Here is a 20773-nt window from a genome sequence, read left to right on the forward strand (position 1 = left end):
AGATAGTGTAAGGTGCCAGTTCTCATTGAGGAAGAGCTGCTTAAGCAGGAACAAAGGCTCAGGTTAGTGAGAACCGTGGTGCTGATAATGCCAAGGTCGTGGGTTCGATCCCCAATATGGGCCAACTGGAAATTCCTGCACTACAGGGGGTTAGACTAGATTACTCTGGGGGGGGGGTCCCTTCCCACAAATAGCTTCTATGATCCCTTTTTGCATGCAAAGCAGCCCTTCTCTGCTGACCCACACATAGGAGCCAACTCCTAGAGGCTGAGGGGTCTCCCCCCCCATAAAATACTTGAGGGGGTTGTCCCCCTAATTTGATGGGCACTGACAGTACTTTTTTCTTCTAAAAAAAACGTTTAGGGGTGCTCTCATTTTGACTCCAGAAAATCACCATGTTCAAACCGGGAAAAATGAATACAGTAAATGGACCAAAGTACAAAAGATTCACAAAATGTTTAGGGGGTGTGCGTACCCCTGAGTACCCCCAGAAAAAGCACTGGGTATTGCCATTCAAATACTGTGCGTGCACACTGTCATGTGGTCGATTATGTGGGGCGGGGCTTACCTCCCCCCCCCAAAAAAAATATATATATTTCATTCAAGTTGAAATCCCTGGACCAACAAGCAAGGGTTAAATGGCAGAGATGGACTCCTAGACGGGAAGGTAATTTTTTTTGGGGGGGGGTCTCCTCTAGAGCAACAAGACTCCTCCCCATCCTGCTTTGGAGAGGTGCTGGAGGTTGCAGAGAGCGGGGACAAAGGAGGTTTGCAAGGCTTTGCAGGGTTTTGCAGGAGCGGGGAGGGAAATTGCTCTCTTTCTGTCCATGTCGGGGGATGTCTTGAAGGATGGTGTCAAACTGCAAGATCGAGTCACGGGTGCCCCCCAGCCAGGAGGAGACGCCCCTGCAGTGCAGACCCGGGGCGGAGAGGGATCCTGGGGAGGGATCCTGCGGCGGATCCTGGGTGAGGGGGGCACCCTCAGCTCAGACGCTCAGCGCCAGCTTTTCAGGCAATCGCGCTACCGAGACCCCGAGGGACCCCGAGAGGTTTGCAGCCGACTCCACCACCTTTGCCGTCTGTGGCTGGAGCCAGAGAGACACACCAAGGCTCAGATCCTGGATTTAGTGGTCCTGGAGCAGCTCCTGGCCGTCCTCCCTGCGGAGACAGAAAACTGGGTCAGGGAATGCGGAGCAGAGACAAGTTCCCAGGCGGTGGCCCCGGCAGAAGGTTTCCCCTGGAGTCAGGCAGAGGAGAATCAAGGACAGCAACAGGTAAGGAGCATAGCATCCAAGAATTGTAGAGTCGGAAGGGACCACGAGAGGCATCTAGTCCAACCCCGCCCAACATGGTTGTTGTTTAGTCGTGTCCGACTCTTTGTGACCCCCTGGACCAGAGCACGCCAGGCCCTCCTGTCTTCCGCTGCCTCCCGCAGTTTGGTCACACTCATGTTTGTAGCTTCGAGAACACTGTCCCACCATCTCGTCCTCTGTCGTCCCCTTCTCCTTGTGCCCTCCATCTTTCCCAACATCAGGGTCTTTTCCAGGGAGTCTTCTCTTCTCATGAGGTGGCCAAAGTATTGGAGCCTCAGCTTCAGGATCTGTCCTTCCAGTGAGCACTCAGGGCTGATTTCCTTCAGAATGGCGAGGTTCGATCTTCCTGCAGTCCATGGGACTCTCAGGAGTCTCCTCCAGCACCAACATGGTACTCGAACCCATAAGCGTGAGATTAAGAGTCCTTTGCTCTACTTACTGCGCTATCAATGAGTTGTTGTTGTTGTTGTTATCATCACCGTTAAAACTTATTAGTCTCTTGCCACATTGTTATTGTTGTTGTTGTTGTTGTTGTTGTTGTTATCATTGAAACTTATTAGTTGCTTGTCACATTTCTAGTAGTAGTAGTAGTGGTAGTTTCTCGTCACCAAAGGTCTCCAAACGACTAATAGCAAAGAAAAATACACAGTACATAATACCATGGGGGGGGGGGAGAGAATGGGGGAACATATAATACATTAAAACTTTCTATAATATTACATTTAATGATCTCCATAACGAATTGAAAAAAACGTCTAAAAGTACTTAAAAAAAAACAACAGAGTCCTTTCTGTTGGGGATAATTCAGACTGAAATTCCCAGGTGTCAAAAAAAGTTATTTATGTATGCTATTACTGTGGCCCATGTTTTGTTAGCCCAAAAATGGTAAATGAGCAAGGTCCCAACTAAAGAAGAATGGCAACTTAAATTGATAGAATACACACAGCTTTCAGACTTAAAATATAGAATAAGAGAACAAGAAGAACATACAAAACAAATTCCTTCCAGTAGCACCTTAAAGACCAATAAGTCAGTTCTTGGTATGAGCTTTCGTGTGCATGCACACTTCTTCAGATACCAACACGGCTACCTATCTGTAACAAGAAGAACATACGTTTTAGAGAAGATTGGAAAATGTTTATTGAATATAAACACTTGAAAATGTTGGCAGCATTAAGATAAATTCAACAGTGTAAATAAGTTTTGATGGATGTAATAATGAAAAAGTAAATAGTAAAGTTTTTGTAAAATACGCAGGGATTTATGATATGCAAAATGAACCGTGGAAAAAGAAGAAGGGAAGTCATTTATATTTTAAGGATGTTTAAATGAGTGTTTTAAATTGTAAAAAATAAAATTTCCCGTTGGGCTCTCTGCTTTTTTTCTACAGGGGAAGGACTCGGTCACGATCTGGAATCTGATTGCAAAACACCGCCTGGCCTCCAGAAAGAATCTCGTGGAACTTTCAGGGGATACTTTGGCCATCTTGGGAGCCGCTTCAGATCACAAGTCCAAGATGGCTGAGCAAGACTCGGTTGGCTCTCAAGCAGGAGGAGAACCTAGTGCAACCCAGGCTGGGAGCAGTGGTGGATTCTGGGAAAGGACCGCGCAGGAGATCCTGGATGAGGAATATGCCCTCAGCGTCGATGCACGGAGACAGCATTTCAGGGAGTTCCAGTGCCGGGAAGCTGAGGGACCTCAGAAGGTTTGCAGCCGACTCCACCATCTTTGCCATCAGTGGCTGAAGCCAGAGCGACACACAAAGGCTCAAATCCTGGACCTGGTGATCCTGGAGCAGTTCCTGGCTGTCCTCCCTCTGGAGATGGAGAGCTGGGTGAGGGAATGTGGAGCAGAGACCAGTTCCCAGGCGGTGGCCCTGGCCGAAGGTTTCCTCCTGAGCCGAGCAGAGGACAAGAAGCAGAAAGGGCTGCAGGTGAGAGAGACGGTTTTCATCCTGATAGTTTTCAAGGGCTTCAGAATATTACCCATGTTTATTTTCTGGAAATCTTCAAAGGAGGGGACAGCACACCAAGGCCTGATTCTGCCCCATTCCTTCCCCAATGCCTCTCTGTTTCTGATCTCTGCTGTTATTTCACCCACAGGACCTATTTTCGGAAGAGGCCGTGGACTTTGCTGGGGCAGAGAAGGATCCGTCAGACTCCAGGCAGATCAAACAGGAAGAAGGTAGAGGTGTCACATCACTGGGTAAGGCTCAGCGTGGCATCATTGCCCATCTTGGTCTTCTCTCTCAGGTACGCCTGAAATAAGCAGGCCTCGGTCCAGTATACCTGAAGGAGTGTCTCCACCATCATCGTTCTGCCCGGACACTGAGGCCAAGTGCCAAGGGCCTTCTGGCTGTTCCCTCGCCGCGAGAAGCCAAGTTACAGGGAACCAGGCAGAAGGCCTTCTCAGTAGTGGCACCCGCCCTGTGGAACGCCCTCCCACCAGATGTCAAAGAGAAAAACAACTACCAGACTTCTAGAAGACATCTGAAGGCAGCCCTGTTTAGGGAAGCTTTTAATGTTTAATAGGTTATTGTATTTTAATATTCTGTTGGAAGCCGCCCAGAGTGGCTGGGGAAACCCAGCCAGATGAGCGGAGTATAAATAATGAATTATTATTATTATTATTATTATTATTATTATTATTATTATTATTTCTCTCAATCCCATGTTGGGGACAAGCTGATGGCAATAAAAAAAAACACTGAGTTTCAACACTTAACTTCAACACTGGCTTGAAAGAGCCAAGCTTTTTATTCTTGTAAATCGTTCTGGGACTGTTATGGGAGGCAAGTAATAAATTCAATATACAGTGGTACCTCGGTTGTCGAACGTAATCCGTTCCGGAACACTGTTTGACTTCCAAAACGTTCGACAACCAAGGCGCAAAGGGCAGTCTGCAAAGTCAATGGAGAAAATTGGGAAAAAAACGCAGCAGAAGCCATTCAACTTCCAAGGCGCGTTCAAAAATGGAAGCATTTACTCCGGGTTTTTGGCTTCGAAAACTGAAACGTTTGGCTTCAGAGACGCTCAAAAATCGAGGTACCACTGTACTAGCTACCGAACCTGGGGGGGGGGAGAAAGGAGGGGAGAGGAAGGAAGGAAGGAAGGAGAAAGAGAAAGAGAGGGAGAGAGAGAGAGAGAAAAGAAGAAGAAAGAAATAGAAATTGAATTGAATTGAAATTGAAATACTTTATTGCCACTTGTACAACTTGTATACAGTGAGGCAACATTCCCTCCCGGTAGAAGGAGATCATTTGCACTTGGGCAAAAAAAAAAATGAGAGGCACAAATACAAGATGGGTGACACCTGGCTTGAGAGCAGTACATGTGAAAAGGATCTAGGAGCCTTGGTTGACCACAAACTTTACATGAGCCAACAGTGTGACACGGCAGCTAAAAAAGCCAATGCAATTCTGGGCTGCATCAATAGGAGTATAGCATCTAGATCAAGGGAAGTAATAGTGCCACTGTATTCTGCTCTGGTCAGACCTCACCTGGAGTACTGTGTCCAGTTCTGGGCACCACAGTTCAAGAAGGACACTGACAAACTGGAATGTGTCCAGAGGAGGGCAACCAAAATGGTCAAAGGCCTGGAAACGATGCCTTATGAGGAACGGCTAAGGGAGCTGGGCATGTTTAGCCTGGAGAAAAGGAGGTTAAGGGGTGATTATGATAGCCATGTTCAAATATATAAAAGGATGTCACATAGAGGAGGGAGAATGGTTGTTTTCTGCTGCCCCAGAGAAGCGGACACGGAGCAATGGATCCAAACTACAAGAAAGAAGATTCCACCTAAACATTAGGAAGAACTTCCTGACAGTAAGAGCTGTTTGACAGTTGAATTTGCTGCCAAGGAGTGTGGTGGAGTCTCCTTCTTTGGAGGTCTTTAAGCAGAGGCTTGACAACCATATGTCAGGAGTGTTCTGATGGTGTTTCCTGCTTGGCAGGGGTTTGGGCTCGATGGCCCTTGTGGTCTCTTCCAACTCTATGATTCTATGATTCTATGAAATGTTGATTGACATCGTTCTTCTGCAATGCTCTCAGGAGATGGAGTCTCTGCTGGGCTTTCTTAACCACCTGGGTTGTATTGATTTTCCAAGTAAGGTCTTCACTGAGATAAACTCCTAGGAATTTAAAGGAAGAGACTCTCTCCACACAGCCCTCCCCGATGTACAGCGGAAAGAAAGAAAGAAAGAAAGAAAGAAAGAAAGAAAGAAAGAAAGAAAGAAAGAAACGAACCCTTGGGTATTTTTGCCCTCTTGCATGAAACAGAAATGCTTCAAGAGTGAATCACTGCAATGCTAACTATGTGAGGCTTCCCTTACACTTGATTTGGAAACTTCAGTTAGTGCAGAATGGTGCAGCATGGTTGCTGACAGGAATAAGACCCTGTCGGGACGTAACAGCCGTGCTCAAGACTCTGCGCCACTTGCTCATTTGCTACCCAGCCAGGTTCAAGGTGGTACTATTAGCATCTAAAGTTTTTTTAACAGCTTGGGATCAGTTTGCTTGAAGATACCAGTGGTGCAGTTTGATTACACGGTTTTGGCCGTCCGAATGGGTGGTACTGTTGTGGCTGCCCAGGAGCAGTTTGATTTGGAAATGCAAGGAATGGCAAGTAAATCTCCCCCCTTTTTGTGTCCCTCTCAGGAGATGGACGCAGCAGGATGCGGGCAATATGTTGCGGTTTGTCTCTTCCTTGCGGTGGAGTGGAAATTGCAGCTGTGCGGCTGGATCAGGTAAATATAGGGATCGACAGAGAGCCCAAAATGGAAACTCAGGGTGCCTCTGGACCCGGAAGAATCTGCACCTTCCCTCTCTGCTTCCATCAAAATTGTGTGCTCAGAAACCAATGTGAATGCCCATTCGGACAGCTTAAACCCTGAAGTGCAACAACCTTTAAAAAAATAATAATTGCATTTTATTTATTTGTTAACGTTCTTACATTACATCGGTAAACGTTGTCATGTTACATTACAGGACTTACTATAATATAATTTCCAACATGTATACATAAATATTATATAAGTTTTATATGCCTAGAAAGAAAATGAAACAAAAAGAAAAAACAAAGAGGGGGGGGGAATCCACCCCCCCAATCATATACATACCAACCCATAGACTTCCTGTCTTTCCCGTTGTATATTCCTTTTTTACAAATGAATGAAGTGCAACACCAAACTAAATAATTTTAAGTTTAGTCTTACCAGTGTGCCCTTTCTCAGGCAAATATAATTTTGGGGTAGTTTGCATAAAACATTTTTTTAAAAAAAATATTTATTTATTTATTTAAATTTGGATACTGCCCTATACCCGTAGATCTTAGGGCGGTTCACAACATAAATCCTATACACACACACGCACACACATACACCCCTACACAAAATGCACAATTAAAAAGAAGGAACAAAACAAAACCAATAATCCCCATCTTCCGTAACACATTTATAAAGGGCATTGGGTGTCAATCATCCAAAGGCCTGGTTGAAGAGGAATGTTTTCGCCTGGTGCCTAAAGGTGTACAGTCAAACCTCGGTTCCTGAACAGCTTCATTTTGGAACATTTCAGCTCCCAAACTCCGGAAGTAAATTGCTCCGGTTCTCAAATGTTTTTCGGAAGCCGAATGTCCAACGCGGCTTCTGCTTGCGTGCAGGAAGCTCTTGTAACCAATCGGAAGCCATGCCTCGGTTGTCGAATGTTTCGGAACCATGGAAATGTTTAAATGATTACTTATGTAGACAAAGATTAAGTGTAAAGTATTGGTTGTTGTCAGGGTTTCTGGGAGAAGTGAGGAGATGGCAGAGGAGACGGAAAGCGAGTGGGAGGAGGGAGAGAGAGACGAGGAAGAAGATGACGGAATTCGAAGGGAATCTATGAGCCTAAGCAGTGAGTCAGAGGATTCCCAAAAGGGAGCTAGCATGATCAGGCGAAAAGCAGGAGAAGAGAGAAGCTGTGAAAAGTCAGGAAAGGAGGGGAGAAAGCCCAGTGAAGCACAGACGCTGTCAGAGGGGTCTCAGCCGGAACGGAGTAAAGGGGGTGGAGTTGTCAGCCTCTCGGAGGGAGGAGGAACAGGAGAAAACAGAGAGAGGGGGTTGGAGCAAGGTGTTCAGCCGGAAAGGGTAGAGAGTGGAACAGGGGGCAGTATAGAGGACGAAGGAAAGGTCAAAAGCAACGTACGCGCGCCAAGTTCAAACATAGAGGCGCGCGGAAGTGGGGAAAGCTCAGAGGAGGAGCCCGGCCCCAAAGCCAGAAGGAGGGGGCAGGAGGCGGCAGAGGATTCAGCCTCAGGCGAATCCCGGAAAGAGAGAACCCAGGGGGGCAGAAAGACCCTGCGGAAAAGAAAGGAGAGGAAGAGGTGGTCTAGAGCCAGGCTATTAAGTTGGTGTGGAGGAGGGGAGGAGTCAGAGGGGGACTTCGGCGGTCTAACGTGACAGACGTACAGCCACAATGCTGAACTGTGAAAGAAGCAATTATCTTCAATAAACTTTTCCTGTAAGTAAACTATAACGGAGTAAGGTCTCTCGTGAGCTGGGACCCACCTGGGTGGCTGTGACAGAAAGTCCCCCTCCCTCTGAAAGCAAAAATTTTTTTTTGCGAAGCTCACGAACGGGGCAGCCATGAGTGCTGAGGAACAGCTGGCTGCACTCCGGGATCAGATTACCACTCTCACAACGGCAGTCATTGCTTCGCAGAAGAAGAATGCTGACTTGGAGAAAGCGTGCCTGGATTTGCAAGCAAGGTGGGAAAATGCGGACAAGGCGGGGACCCCGGGCTCCAGAGCGGAGGGCATTGCGCTTGGAAGGAGGGGGGGTGCCCTAGTTTCGCATTTTAATGGCAACTTGCAAGACTATCCCAACTTCAGGGCAGATGTCGTGTATGCACTGCATTTACTCCGTCATGATTTTAGAGATGAGGAGGAGAGAGTGGGATTTATCGTTTCGCACCTGCATGGGGAGGCCAGGGCTTGGCTACGCAATCTGTGGCGCGAAGATGGACCAGCCCGTCGCAATGCAGATGCGTTTATCAAGGCAATGGATGCTTGTTTTCAATCCTCTGTGGATAAGGACATTGCGCGCCGGCAGATGCACGGGCTGAGGCAGGGGAGAGCCACTGTACGCCAATATCATTCTAAATTTTTTGCATTGCTCACCGCCTTAGATTGGCCGAAGGACAGTCTACCGGTCAGGGATCTTTTTTGGGAGGGATTGAGCCCCTCCGTCAAGGATGAGATCGCAAGGGGGGACAGACCCCAGACCCTGGAAGACGTGGTGCAACGGGCTTTGGCTATAGGAATTCGACATGAGGGACGTCCGTGGCACGAGGAGGGGGGGCCCCAAGCGCGCGCGCAAGCAAAAGCTCTCCCTTTTGTGCACAGGGATTTCAGCCGTGCGCACCCCTCACCAATGGGGAAGGAAGGCGAGGAGCCAATGGAGATTGGTGGTGCTAGGGCTCAAAAGCCATCCCAGAGCCCCATCCCTGCTGCAGCCAAAGCGAAGCCTCCTAGAGGGACCAGGAAGTGTTACATCTGCGACAGTGCACACCATATGGCGAAAGAGTGCCCCCAGAGGCTCCAGAAGCACACTGCAGCACTAGCAACTGTGACAGCAGAGGTGCAATCAGAGGAGCAGCTTCAGGGAAACTGCAGTGCCTGGCTGGAAGCAGAGCTACTGGGGCTCAGCCAGGCGGATCTGTAGAGAAGTCCCCAGCATCCTTGCAGCGCATGGACCCTTTACCTCCCAAACCAGCAGTTTTACTCACAGCAACACTCCAGCTGCCTGATGGGCGACTTCTCGAGGTTCCAACAACCATCGATTCGGGAAGCAACGCCGATTTCGTGGGATTACAGTTCGTCAAGCAGCATAACATAGCGCTCCTGCCTGCAACGACGCCTCTGAACGTGGTCACGGTAGACGGCAGGAAGTTGCTGGGGGGGCAAGTGGTGCAGCAAACCCCTCCCATGATGATGCAAATTGGAGACCATCGAGAGCTTATTAGTTTCAATGTCACCCACTTATCGGACACGCCCATCGTGTTGGGCATGAGTTGGCTGGACAGGCACAGTCCCGCGGTTGCTTGGTACCAGAGGCAGATCACCTTTTGTTCATCGTATTGCGCCCAGAATTGCATCCAAACCGATCAAGGAGGAGAAGCCGAACAGCAGCTGCATCTGAGTATGGTGCAAGCGGTTCCTCACAAGTACGCGGAGTTCTTGGAGGTTTTCTGCGAAAAGGAAGCTGACAAATTGCCGCCTCACAGACCTTACGACTGCGCGATTGACTTAGTGCCAGGCGCGCAGTTGCCAACTGCCAAGCTGTACTCCATGTCGGAAGACGAGCTGCAAGAGCTTCGGGAGTTCATAGAACACAACCTCAAGCGCGGATTCATCCAGGAATCTAAAGCAGCGGGAGGCAGTCCTGTTTTCTTTGTGAAAAAGAAAGACACGCCCCAGAAGAGGCTCATTGTGGACTACCGGTTCATAAACAGACTAACTAAGCCCAAGGCCTTCCCCATGCCCAAAATTGACGACCTTTTGGCTACAGTCAGGAGGGGGAAGATTTTTACCAAGCTGGATTTACGTGGAGCTTACAACCTCATCCGCATCAGGAAGGGCGACGAGTGGAAGACGGCCATGTTCACTCCTTTGGGCACGTACGAATACAGAGTTATGCCCTTCGGTCTACAAAATGGCAGCCATGTTTTCCAAGCATTCATGCATCACGTCCTGGCAGGTCTCCTCTACAAGAAGTGTGTCTGTTTTCTCGACGATATCCTGATTTTCTCGGAATCGCCAGAGGATCACGATAAGGACGTGAAGGAAGTTCTGCAGAGGCTGAAGGAACACAGGCTGTACGCCAAGTTGGAGAAGTGCCAGTTTGATGTGAGAGAGGTAGATTTCCTTGGCTACAAGCTGTCCGACGAGGGACTGGCCATGGACAAGACTAAAGTCCAAGCGCTGTTGGACTGGAAGAGCCCTCGAAATCGGAAGGAGGTCCAGAGGTTCATCGGCTTTGCCAATTTTTATCGCAAGTTTATTAAAGGTTTTGCAAACGCGACGGCGGCAATCACTGACACCCTCAGTTCCAAGAAGAAGAAGTTCGTCTGGACCGAACAAGCAGAGCGATCCTTTCGGAAGCTTAAAAGCCTTTTCGCCTCCGAGGAGCAGCTGCTGCACGTGAATCCTGGCAGGCCCATGCGGGTAGAGACAGATGCATCAGACAGAGCAGTTGGGGCCGTCCTCTTGCAAGAGGATTCGCAAGGCAACTGGAGACCGGGTGCATTCTACTCCCGGAAGCTCAGCAAGACGGAGCGCAACTACACCATATGGGACAGGGAGTTGTTGGCCATTCATGCAGCTTTCAAAGCGTGGCGACACTTCTTGATAGGAGCCAAGCACACGGTGCAGGTCCGCACGGATCACAAGAACTTGGAGTATTGGCGGACGGCTAAATTGCAAACCCAACGACACATGCGCTGGGCGGAATTCTTTGCGGATTTCGATTTCAAAATAGAATACATCCCTGGAGACTCCAATGTTATAGCAGACGCGCTGTCCCGAAAGCCTCAATACCTGGAGGAAGTAGCTCCAATCGCAGCAAAGTACATTTTCGCACCGCAGGCGTGGACGTGCGCTACCATCGCAGTCGACCTGGACGCGGTGCGACGCGCGCTGCAAGAGGATCAGTTTGCACAATCCAAGATGGAGGAGCTCCGCAGAGGGTCGCCTGACAACAATGAGTTTCAGTTGCAGGATGGACTTTTGACTCGCAAGGGCGCCCTTTACGTGCCCACCGACGAGCTTCGCGCCACGGTTTTGCAACAATTGCACGATGCCCCGAGTGCGGGCCATTTCGGCAAAGAGAAGACGATGGAGTTGGTGGCAAGGGACTTTTGGTGGCCCCAGATGAGAGGAGAGGTGGCGGACTACGTAGCCAGGTGCGATATCTGCCAGAGGTCCAAACCAGTGCATCAGAAGCAGGCGGGATTGTTAGAACCGCTGGAGACACCGCAGCAACCGTGGGAGAGGGTAGCGTTGGACTTTGTTACAGACCTGCCCAGCTCCAGAGGTAAGACGGCGGTGTTAGTGGTTGTGGACTTGTTCACCAAGATGGCGCACTTCATTCCTTGTGCCAAGGTGGCGACGGCAGAACAGACCGCAAAGCTCTTCATCGATCACGTCTTCAGAGTGCATGGACTACCGCAGTCCGTCTTGTCCGACAGGGGGCGCCAATTTGTTTCCACTTTCTGGCGGAAGCTTCTGGGCATCTTGCACGTCAAGATCAACCTGACGTCGGCGAGGCATCCACAGACCAACGGTCAAGCGGAGAGGGTCAACGCGATCATGCAGCAGTACCTACGGTGTTACGCCAACCAGCGACCCGCGGCGTGGGTGGACTACCTGCCGATGGCTGAGTTCGCCTACAACAACACGAAGCACGCATCCACCGGGGTGACGCCTTTCTTCGCGAACTATGGACGTCATCCCAGAACCTTCCCGAGCTTTACAGCACCTGAAGGGGGGGGACCTCAAAATGCCGACCAGTTTGCAGCAGAGTTGCAAGAGGTGCACGAGGAGCTGCGGAGACATTTGGAGCTGGCAAAGCAGGCGTATAAGGTGCAAGCCGATAAACACAGAAGGGCGGGGGAAGACATTCAGGTTGGGGACTGGGTATGGTTAGCAGCCCACGCGATGCCGGCCAGGTCGTTGGCCAAAAAGAAGTTAGAACACAGGCAGCTAGGACCATATCAAGTTGAGGCTAAGATCAATCCGGTGGCTTTTCGCCTAGCCCTTCCGGAGGGCTCCAGGGTGCACCCGGTCTTTCATAGGTCGGTGCTCACTCCCTACAAAGCCCCACACAGGTTTCAAGAGTCAGGAGCACCTCCAGAGCCACGTAGAAGGGCGCCTGAGGGAGGGGAGTCGCCAAGACCAGAACCTCTTAATGAGGTCACAGAGATACTGGATTCACGATGGGGGGAGGAGGGAGTTGAATATTTTCTCGCCAGGGAAGGCACTCCAGTCTCTGCAAATAGCTGGGTGCCGGGTTACGCTTTGGACGAACCCCTGTTGAAGGAGGAGTTTCATGCAATTTTTCCGCACAAACCCATGCCCGAGGAGTATTTTGATGATTGGCTTTTCACGCCCACTTTGTCGGGCAGCACGTTCGGGGGTTTCTCCTCGCCCGAGGGCTCTACGCCCAAAACAAGCCCGACCAGGGATCCCCGCCTGGGGGGGGGAGAGACAAACCCTTATTGGTGGGTGGATCAGCCAAGGGAGGTATGGAGTCAGAGGTGGATGATAGGTCCTTGGCAGGCAGCGCCAGGAGAAGCAGTGAGGGAGGAAGAGACTGTGATGCCTTCAGGGGGGGAACCCGAGTTCGAACACACGTATACGGAGCTGCCAGAGGAGAAGATTGACGTGGACACCCGGTATCCTGAACAGACCCAGGAAGAACCACATTTCCCTCAACCTGCACCCAGCGACCGGGAGGGGGGAAGGGGGGGCTTCGAGGGGGGGATGGATGTCAGGGTTTCTGGGAGAAGTGAGGAGATGGCAGAGGAGACGGAAAGCGAGTGGGAGGAGGGAGAGAGAGACGAGGAAGAAGATGACGGAATTCGAAGGGAATCTATGAGCCTAAGCAGTGAGTCAGAGGATTCCCAAAAGGGAGCTAGCATGATCAGGCGAAAAGCAGGAGAAGAGAGAAGCTGTGAAAAGTCAGGAAAGGAGGGGAGAAAGCCCAGTGAAGCACAGACGCTGTCAGAGGGGTCTCAGCCGGAACGGAGTAAAGGGGGTGGAGTTGTCAGCCTCTCGGAGGGAGGAGGAACAGGAGAAAACAGAGAGAGGGGGTTGGAGCAAGGTGTTCAGCCGGAAAGGGTAGAGAGTGGAACAGGGGGCAGTATAGAGGACGAAGGAAAGGTCAAAAGCAACGTACGCGCGCCAAGTTCAAACATAGAGGCGCGCGGAAGTGGGGAAAGCTCAGAGGAGGAGCCCGGCCCCAAAGCCAGAAGGAGGGGGCAGGAGGCGGCAGAGGATTCAGCCTCAGGCGAATCCCGGAAAGAGAGAACCCAGGGGGGCAGAAAGACCCTGCGGAAAAGAAAGGAGAGGAAGAGGTGGTCTAGAGCCAGGCTATTAAGTTGGTGTGGAGGAGGGGAGGAGTCAGAGGGGGACTTCGGCGGTCTAACGTGACAGACGTACAGCCACAATGCTGAACTGTGAAAGAAGCAATTATCTTCAATAAACTTTTCCTGTAAGTAAACTATAACGGAGTAAGGTCTCTCGTGAGCTGGGACCCACCTGGGTGGCTGTGACAGTTGTGTTTAGAACAGATTTATGAAAGATTTAGAAAATTTATTGATTATAATATTTGTATGAGATTGTATGGGACAAATACGGAATAACAGATACAATTTTGCTTAAAATGTATATAGGAAGTGCAGTGTAAGCGATGGAAGTCAATTAGTGAAATTTTATTATTGAGATATTTGTAGAATAAATTTGGAAGAAATTCTTCCAATTTTTCTTCTTTTTCTCCTTATTTTTTCTTTTTCTTTCTTCTTTTCTTCCTTTTTTCTTTTTTATATATGTTTGCTTATCTGAAACATATATGTATGTATGTATTTGCAGTATTTTGCTTGTATTTTGTAATAATTATGTTAAATAAAATTAATTTTTTAAAAAAGAACGTTTCGGAACCAAATGGACTTCCGGAACGGATTATGTTCAACAACCGAGGTTTGACTGTATAATGAAGGTGCCAGGCGAGTCTCCCTGGGGAGAGCATTCCACAAATGGGAGCTAAAAAATAAAAATGACAAGAAAATGAAATAAAAGTTTCTGCTGTGTGCCCTTTGAAGCCCTTTCACATATCCTTGGTGGGTACGTGAGAGAAGAGAGTGTATATTAGATCAATTTGTAAGGGGAATAGAATCTTGCCAAACAGCATGCTCCTAGATAAAGTTTATTTTCCCCCACCCCAGGTGACTTTTGAGGATGTGGCTGTATACTTCGCAGAGGAGGAGTGGAGACTGCTGGATCCAGACCAAAAGGTCCTGCACAAGGAAGTCATGGAGGAGAATTGGGGGGTTGTTGCTTCTCTGGAGCAACAAGACTCTGGTGACCCCCAGGCTTCAGGAGACCTTCATGCAACCCAGGCTGGGAGGAGTGAGGAATTCTGGGAAAGAACCGTGCAGAAGATCCTAGGTGAGGCTCTCTCTTTTTAACTGGCTAAGACCCCCTTGTCTTTGTGGCTGATAAAATTACAGTGGTACCTCGGGTTAAGTGCTTAATTAATAATAATAATAATAATAATAAATTTTATTTATATCCCGCCCTCCCCAGCCGAAGCCGGGCTCAGGGCGGCTAACAACAATCAACAATCAAACAATCAAATATTCACACATTCTAAAAATATTACATTATAAAATCAATTAAAATCAAATTAATGGCAACTAATTAAGCAAGATTCTAAGCAGGTTGCCAGAGGAGGGAGTCAGGCTGCGCCCTGACCAAGGGCCTGGTGGAACAACTCTGTCTTGCAGGCCCTGCGGAAGGATGTCAGGTCCCGCAGGGCCCTAGTCTCTTGGGACAGAGCGTTCCACCAGATTGGAGCCACGGCCGAGAAGGCCCTGGCTCTAGTTGAGGCCAGCCTAACCTCTCTGAGGCCTGGGACCTTGAGGATGTTATTATTTGCAGACCGTAGGTTTCTCTGTGGGGCATACCAGGAGAGGCGGTCCCGTAGGTACGAGGGTCCTAGGCCGTATAGGGCTTTAAAGGTTAAAACCAGCACCTTAAACCTGATCCTGTACTCCACCGGGAGCCAGTGCAGCTGGTATAGTACCGGTTGAATGTGATCTCGCAGCGAAGACCCCATAAGGAGTCTCGCCGCGGCATTCTGCACCCGCTGGAGTTTCTGGGTCAGTCTTAAGGGCAGCCCCACGTAGAGCGAGTTACAATAATCCAGTCTGGAGGTGACCGTCGCATGGATCACAGTGGCTAGGTCAGGGCGAGAGAGATAAGGGGCCAACTGCTTAGCTTGGCGGAGATGAAAAAATGCCGCCTTTGTTATAGCTGCAATCTGCGCCTCCATAGAGAGGGAGGTATCGAAGATTACACCCAAACTCTTAACGGACGGTGCTGGCACTAGTTGCACCCCCGCAAGAGATGGGAGTTGCCCCCTCAATCCCATATCATCCCGCCCCAGCCAGAGGACCTCTGTCTTCGAAGGATTTAACTTCAACCGGCTCCCACGTAACCATCCAGCCACAGCTTCCAGACATCTCGCCAGTGTATCGGGGGCCGAGTCAGGATGGCCATCCATCAACAGATAGAGTTGGGTGTCATCGGCATACTGATTAGTTCCGGAGGTCCACACTTAACCTGAAACTGGTCTTAACCTGAAGCACCACTTTAGCTAATGGGGCCTCCTGCTGCCGCTGTGCCGCCGGAGCATGATTTCTGTTCTCATCCTGAAGCAAAGTTCTTAACCTGAAGCACTATTTCTGGGTTAGCGGAGTCTGTAACCTGAAGCGTATGTAACCTAAAGCGTATGTAACCCGAGGTACCACTGTAGTTGGCAGGTGCTAAATGCACTGAACTTTTGCATGCAGAGTACATCAACCGCGCACCTGTAGCAAATCGTACACAGAGAAATATTGGTATAGAATAATAATAATAATAATAATAATAATAATAATAATAATAATAATATATTATTTATACCCTGCCCATCTGGCTAGGCTTCCCCAGCCACTCTGGCTTCCAACAAAATATTAAAATACAGTAATGCATCAAATACTACTACTACTACTAATAATAATAATAATAATTTATTATTTGTACCCCGCCCATCTGGCTGGGTTTCCCCAGCCACTCTGGGCGGCTTCCAACAAAGATGAAAAATACATTAAAATGTCACATATTAAAAACTTCCCTGAACAGGGCTGCCTTCAGATGTCTTCTAAAAGTCTGGTAGTTGTTTTTCTCTTTGGCATCTGGTGGGAGGGCGTTCCACAGGGAGGGCGCCACTACCAAGAAGGCCCTCTGTCTGGTTCCCTGTAACTTGGCTTCTCGCAGTGAGGGAACCGCCAGAAGGCCCTCAGTGTCCGGGCAGAACAATGGGGGTGGAAACGCTCCTTCAGGAAGTTTCTCTTCCGTAGCAAGAGCCCCAGGTTGACCTACGCTAGTGGCCAAAATTGTGGAAAACTTTTTGGGAAAAGAGTATTTTCGAGGTTTGATGGCTCATAACACCTGATTGGCTCTCTAAACACTCATGCTCGTTGGCTACATTCAAATGAAGCAAAGCTACTGCATATCAACCTAAGCAAGTTGTGCTTCCTTTTTTCTGGTTATTTGGATATAACTTTTTATAGAATACAGATGATTGAACAAACTCTGTTGCATTATATTCTTCATTAAATTATATTTCCATTGATACATAATTTTATGGTATTACTCAAAAAAAAAAAAAAAGTGGTGTTGTGAGCCATCAAACCTCACAAATACACTTTTTCCAAAAGGTTTCCACAATTTTGTCCACTAATGTGCAGCGTACATTGGTTATCTGTCATGGATGCTTTAGTTGAGGTTCCTGCTTTGAAAGAGGGCTGGACTAGATGGCCCTAAGGTTCCCTTCCAACTGAAGGAGCGTCTCCACCCCCATTGTTCTGCCCGGACACTGAGGTCCAGTGCCGAGGGCCTTCTGGCGGTTCCCTCCAGGCAGAGGGCCTTCTCAGTAATGGCACCCACCCTGTTGAACGCCCTCCCACCAGATGTCAAAGAGAAAAACAACTACCAGACTTTTAGAAGTCATCTGAAGGCAGCCCTGTTTAGGGAAGCTTTTAATGTTTAATAGACTATTGTATTTTAATATTCTGTTGGAAGCCACCCAGAGTGGCTAGGGAAACCCAGCCAGATAGGCGGGGGTATAAATAACAAATTATTATTGTTGTTGTTGTTGTTGTTGTTGTTGTTGTTGTTACTACTACTACTACTACATTTCTGTGATTCTGTGAAATTTCATGTTAGGGATCATTAAAAAAAGATGCCAACAGTTTAAAGGTCTTCTTTCCTTCTCACAAAGTACCCCTCTTGTTTCTCAAGGTGAAAAACAGGATGGAGGAGAATCAAACATGGCGCTGTTGGAAAGTTATGGATGCAAAGAGGAGGAAGAACAGAGAGCAAGACCTGAGCTAAAACAGGAGAGCAGGAACCAATTCTCTGCTTCTCAGGAAGGTGACATCTGTGAGATCCCAGCTGAAGAGAACCTTAACATCAGAAAAGAAAGCAGTCAGTGCCCTGTGTGTGGCAAAATGTTCAAATGGAAATCGAGCCTTTATACCCACTCTAAGCTCCACACAGGGGAGAAGCCATTCAAGTGTTCTGAGTGTGGAAAGAGTTTCAGTCAGAAGTCAACCCTCACTACTCATCAAAGAATCCACACCGGGGTGAAACCATTTCAATGTTCCGAATGTGGAAAGAGCTACAGTAGAAATTCAAGCCTTACCGCTCATCAGAGAATCCACACAGGGGAGAAACCGTATGTGTGCCCGGAGTGTGGAGAAAGCTTCAGTGAGAAGAGAAATCTCACTGTTCATCAAGGAACTCACACAGGGGGAAAGCCATTTCAGTGCTTGGATTGTGGAAAGAGCTTCAGTCAGATATCAAGTGTAAGCAGACATCAAAGAATACACACTGGTGAGAAACCATATATATGCTCAGAGTGTGGAAAAAGCTTCAATCAGAAAAGAAATTTGACTGTTCATCAAGGAACTCATACAGGGGAGAAACTATTTAAATGCTCGGAGTGTGGAAAGAGCTTTAATAGGAGAGACCGGCTTATTTTACATAATAAAATCCACAGAGGGGAGAAACCATTTAAATGCTTGGAGTGCGGAAAGAGCTTCAATCAAAGCTCAAGCTTTACTTCACACCAAAGAATTCACACCGGGGAAAAACCTTTTAAATGCTTGGAGTGCGGAAAAAGCTTCCGTTGGTCTAGCGTCTTGACTTTACACCAACGAATTCACACAGATAAGAAACCATATAGCTGCTTGGAGTGCGGAAAAAGCTTCAGGCAGAAGAGCAATCTCACAGCTCACGAAGGAATCCATACTGGGCAGAAACCATTTAAATGTTTGGAGTGCGGAAAGAGCTTCAGTCAAAAGATGCACCTCACTTGCCATCAGGGAACGCACACAGGAGAGAAACCATTTAAATGCTTGAAATGTGGAAAGAGCTTTCGTTGGGCTACCTCTCTTACTTTACATCAGAGAACCCACACAAGGGAGAGACCGTACACATGCTTGGAGTGCGGAAAGAGCTTCAGTCAAAAAACCCATCTCACTTATCATCAAGGGACTCACACGGGGGAGAAACTATTTAAATGCCTGGAATGTGGAAAGAGTTTTTGCTGGGCTATTTCTCTTACTTTACATCAACAAATGCACACAGGGAAGAAAGCATATACTTGCCTGAAGTGTGGAAAGAGCTTCAGGAAGAACTCTAACCTTAGATCACACCAAATAACTCACACAGCAGAGAAACCATTCAAATGCTTGGAGTGTGGAAAAAGTTTCCGTTGGAACAACTCTCTTACATTACATCAACGCGTTCACACTGGGGAGAAGCCATATGATTGCTTGGAGTGTGGAAGGAGCTTCAATAGGAAATCCACCTTTATATTACATCAGAGAATCCACACAGGGGAGAAGCCCTTTAAATGCCCGGACTGTGGAAAGAGCTTTATTCGGAGAGACTCCCTCATTTCACATCAACACATCCATACAGGACAGAAGCCCTTTAAATGCTTGGAGTGCGGAAAGAGTTTCAATCACAGCTCAAGCTTCACTTTACACCAAAGAATTCACACAGGTGAGAGACCACATAAATGCTTGGAGTGTGGAAGAAGTTTTAACAGGAGAGGAACACTTAAATTACATCAGAGAATCCACACAGGGGAGAAACCTTTTAAATGTCTGGAGTGTGGAAAGAGCTATATTAGGAAAGACTCCCTTATTTTACATCAGAGAATCCACTCAGGGGAAAAGCCCTTTAGATGCCTGGAGTGTGGAAATAGCTTTATTAGAAAGGACTGCCTTATTTCACATCAGCACGTCCACACGGGGGAGAAGGCTTTTAAATGTTTAGCGTGTGGAAAGAGCTTCAATCACAGCTCAAGTTTCACCTTACACCAAAGAAGTCACACCGGAGAGAGACCACATAAATGCTTGGAATGTGGAAAGAGCTTTAACAGGAAAGGGATCCTTAAATTACACCTGAGAATCCACACAGGGGAGAAACCCTTTAAATGCCTGGTGTGCAGGAAAAGCTATATTAGGAAAGGGTCCCTTATTTTACATCAAGGCATTCACATGGAGGAGAAACCATTTAAATGTCTGGAGTGTGGAAAGAGCTTTGCTAGGAAAGACTGCTTTATTTCACATCAAAACATTCACACAGGTGAGAAGCCATATAAATGTCTGCTGTGTGGCAAGAGCTTCAATCACAGCTCAAGTTTTACATCACACCAACGAACTCACACAGAAGAGAGACCACATAAATGCTTGGAGTGCGGAAAGAGCTTTAACAGGAAAGGGACCTTTATTTTACATCAAAGAATCCACACAGGGGAGAAACCTTTTAAATGCCTGGCGTGTGGAAAGAGCTATATTAGGGAAAGCTCCCTTATTTCACATCAGAGAATCCACACAGAGGAGAAACTTTGAATGTTTGGAGCGCAGAAAGAGCTTCCATCACGGGTCAAGCTTTTTATCACACCAAATAATTCAAATGTGGAATTCATAAAGAGCTTCAGGAAGAGCAGGGACCTCAGTAGATGTATGCTCAGACTGTAGCATGATTTGCCACCACAGAGATAGCCTTATAAATCATCAGAGAGCATAGAGGAGCATGATGGTGAAACCACGAAACTGAAGTGTGGAAAGTAAATGTAAATAAATCTTCACACAGGGAGGAAGTGTCTAAAGAAAGAAGACTACAGCTTTTCTGACCAATCACACTTTTATAGCACTCACACATGAGACTGACAGTATAAATGTTCAGATATCTATGATTCCAAACATGGTATGTGAGGAAAGTGATTAGGGCCATCATCTTAACTAGTACAATGTTGTGATTAGGCATTTTTCTTGCCACATTTTGTGAATGAATCATGATGTAGTAGTCATAAGGGTCTTCACCACCGTGGGGATAAATCACTCATAAGGAACTGAGGGATACTCGGGGGGGGTTGACTAAATGGGGCTTTGATAGAAGCTTATGAAGGTATGAATACTGGTGAGAGGCACGCGGGTGGCGCTGTGGGTTAAAACCACAGAGCCTAGGACTTGCCAATCAGAAGGTCGGCGGTTCGAATCCCCGCAACGGGGTAAGCTCCTGTTGCTCGGTCCCTGCTCCTGCCAACCTAGCAGTTCGAAAGCACGTCAAAGTGCAAGTAGATAAAT

General features: G+C 47.9%; 1 protein-coding gene across 1 annotated transcript; it reads left to right on the forward strand.

Annotated features, from left to right (window-relative positions):
- Positions 1–598: 598 nt before the first annotated feature.
- LOC309336329 (uncharacterized protein) lies at positions 599–20035 on the forward strand (the record flags this gene model as incomplete). The annotated part of the gene is made up of 6 exons (XM_081851949.1): positions 599–1274; positions 2704–3246; positions 3416–3518; positions 5969–6057; positions 14291–14513; positions 17412–20035. Exons 1-6 carry the CDS (start codon positions 828–830, stop codon positions 20033–20035), a joined length of 4029 nt encoding a protein of 1342 aa, XP_081708075.1. The 5' UTR covers positions 599–827.
- Between the last annotated feature and the right edge of the window lie 738 nt (positions 20036–20773).

The sequence above is a fragment of the Podarcis erhardii genome, assembly GCF_964252035.2.
Source record: "Podarcis erhardii genome assembly, chromosome: 2".
Taxonomy (NCBI): Eukaryota; Metazoa; Chordata; class Lepidosauria; order Squamata; family Lacertidae; genus Podarcis; species Podarcis erhardii.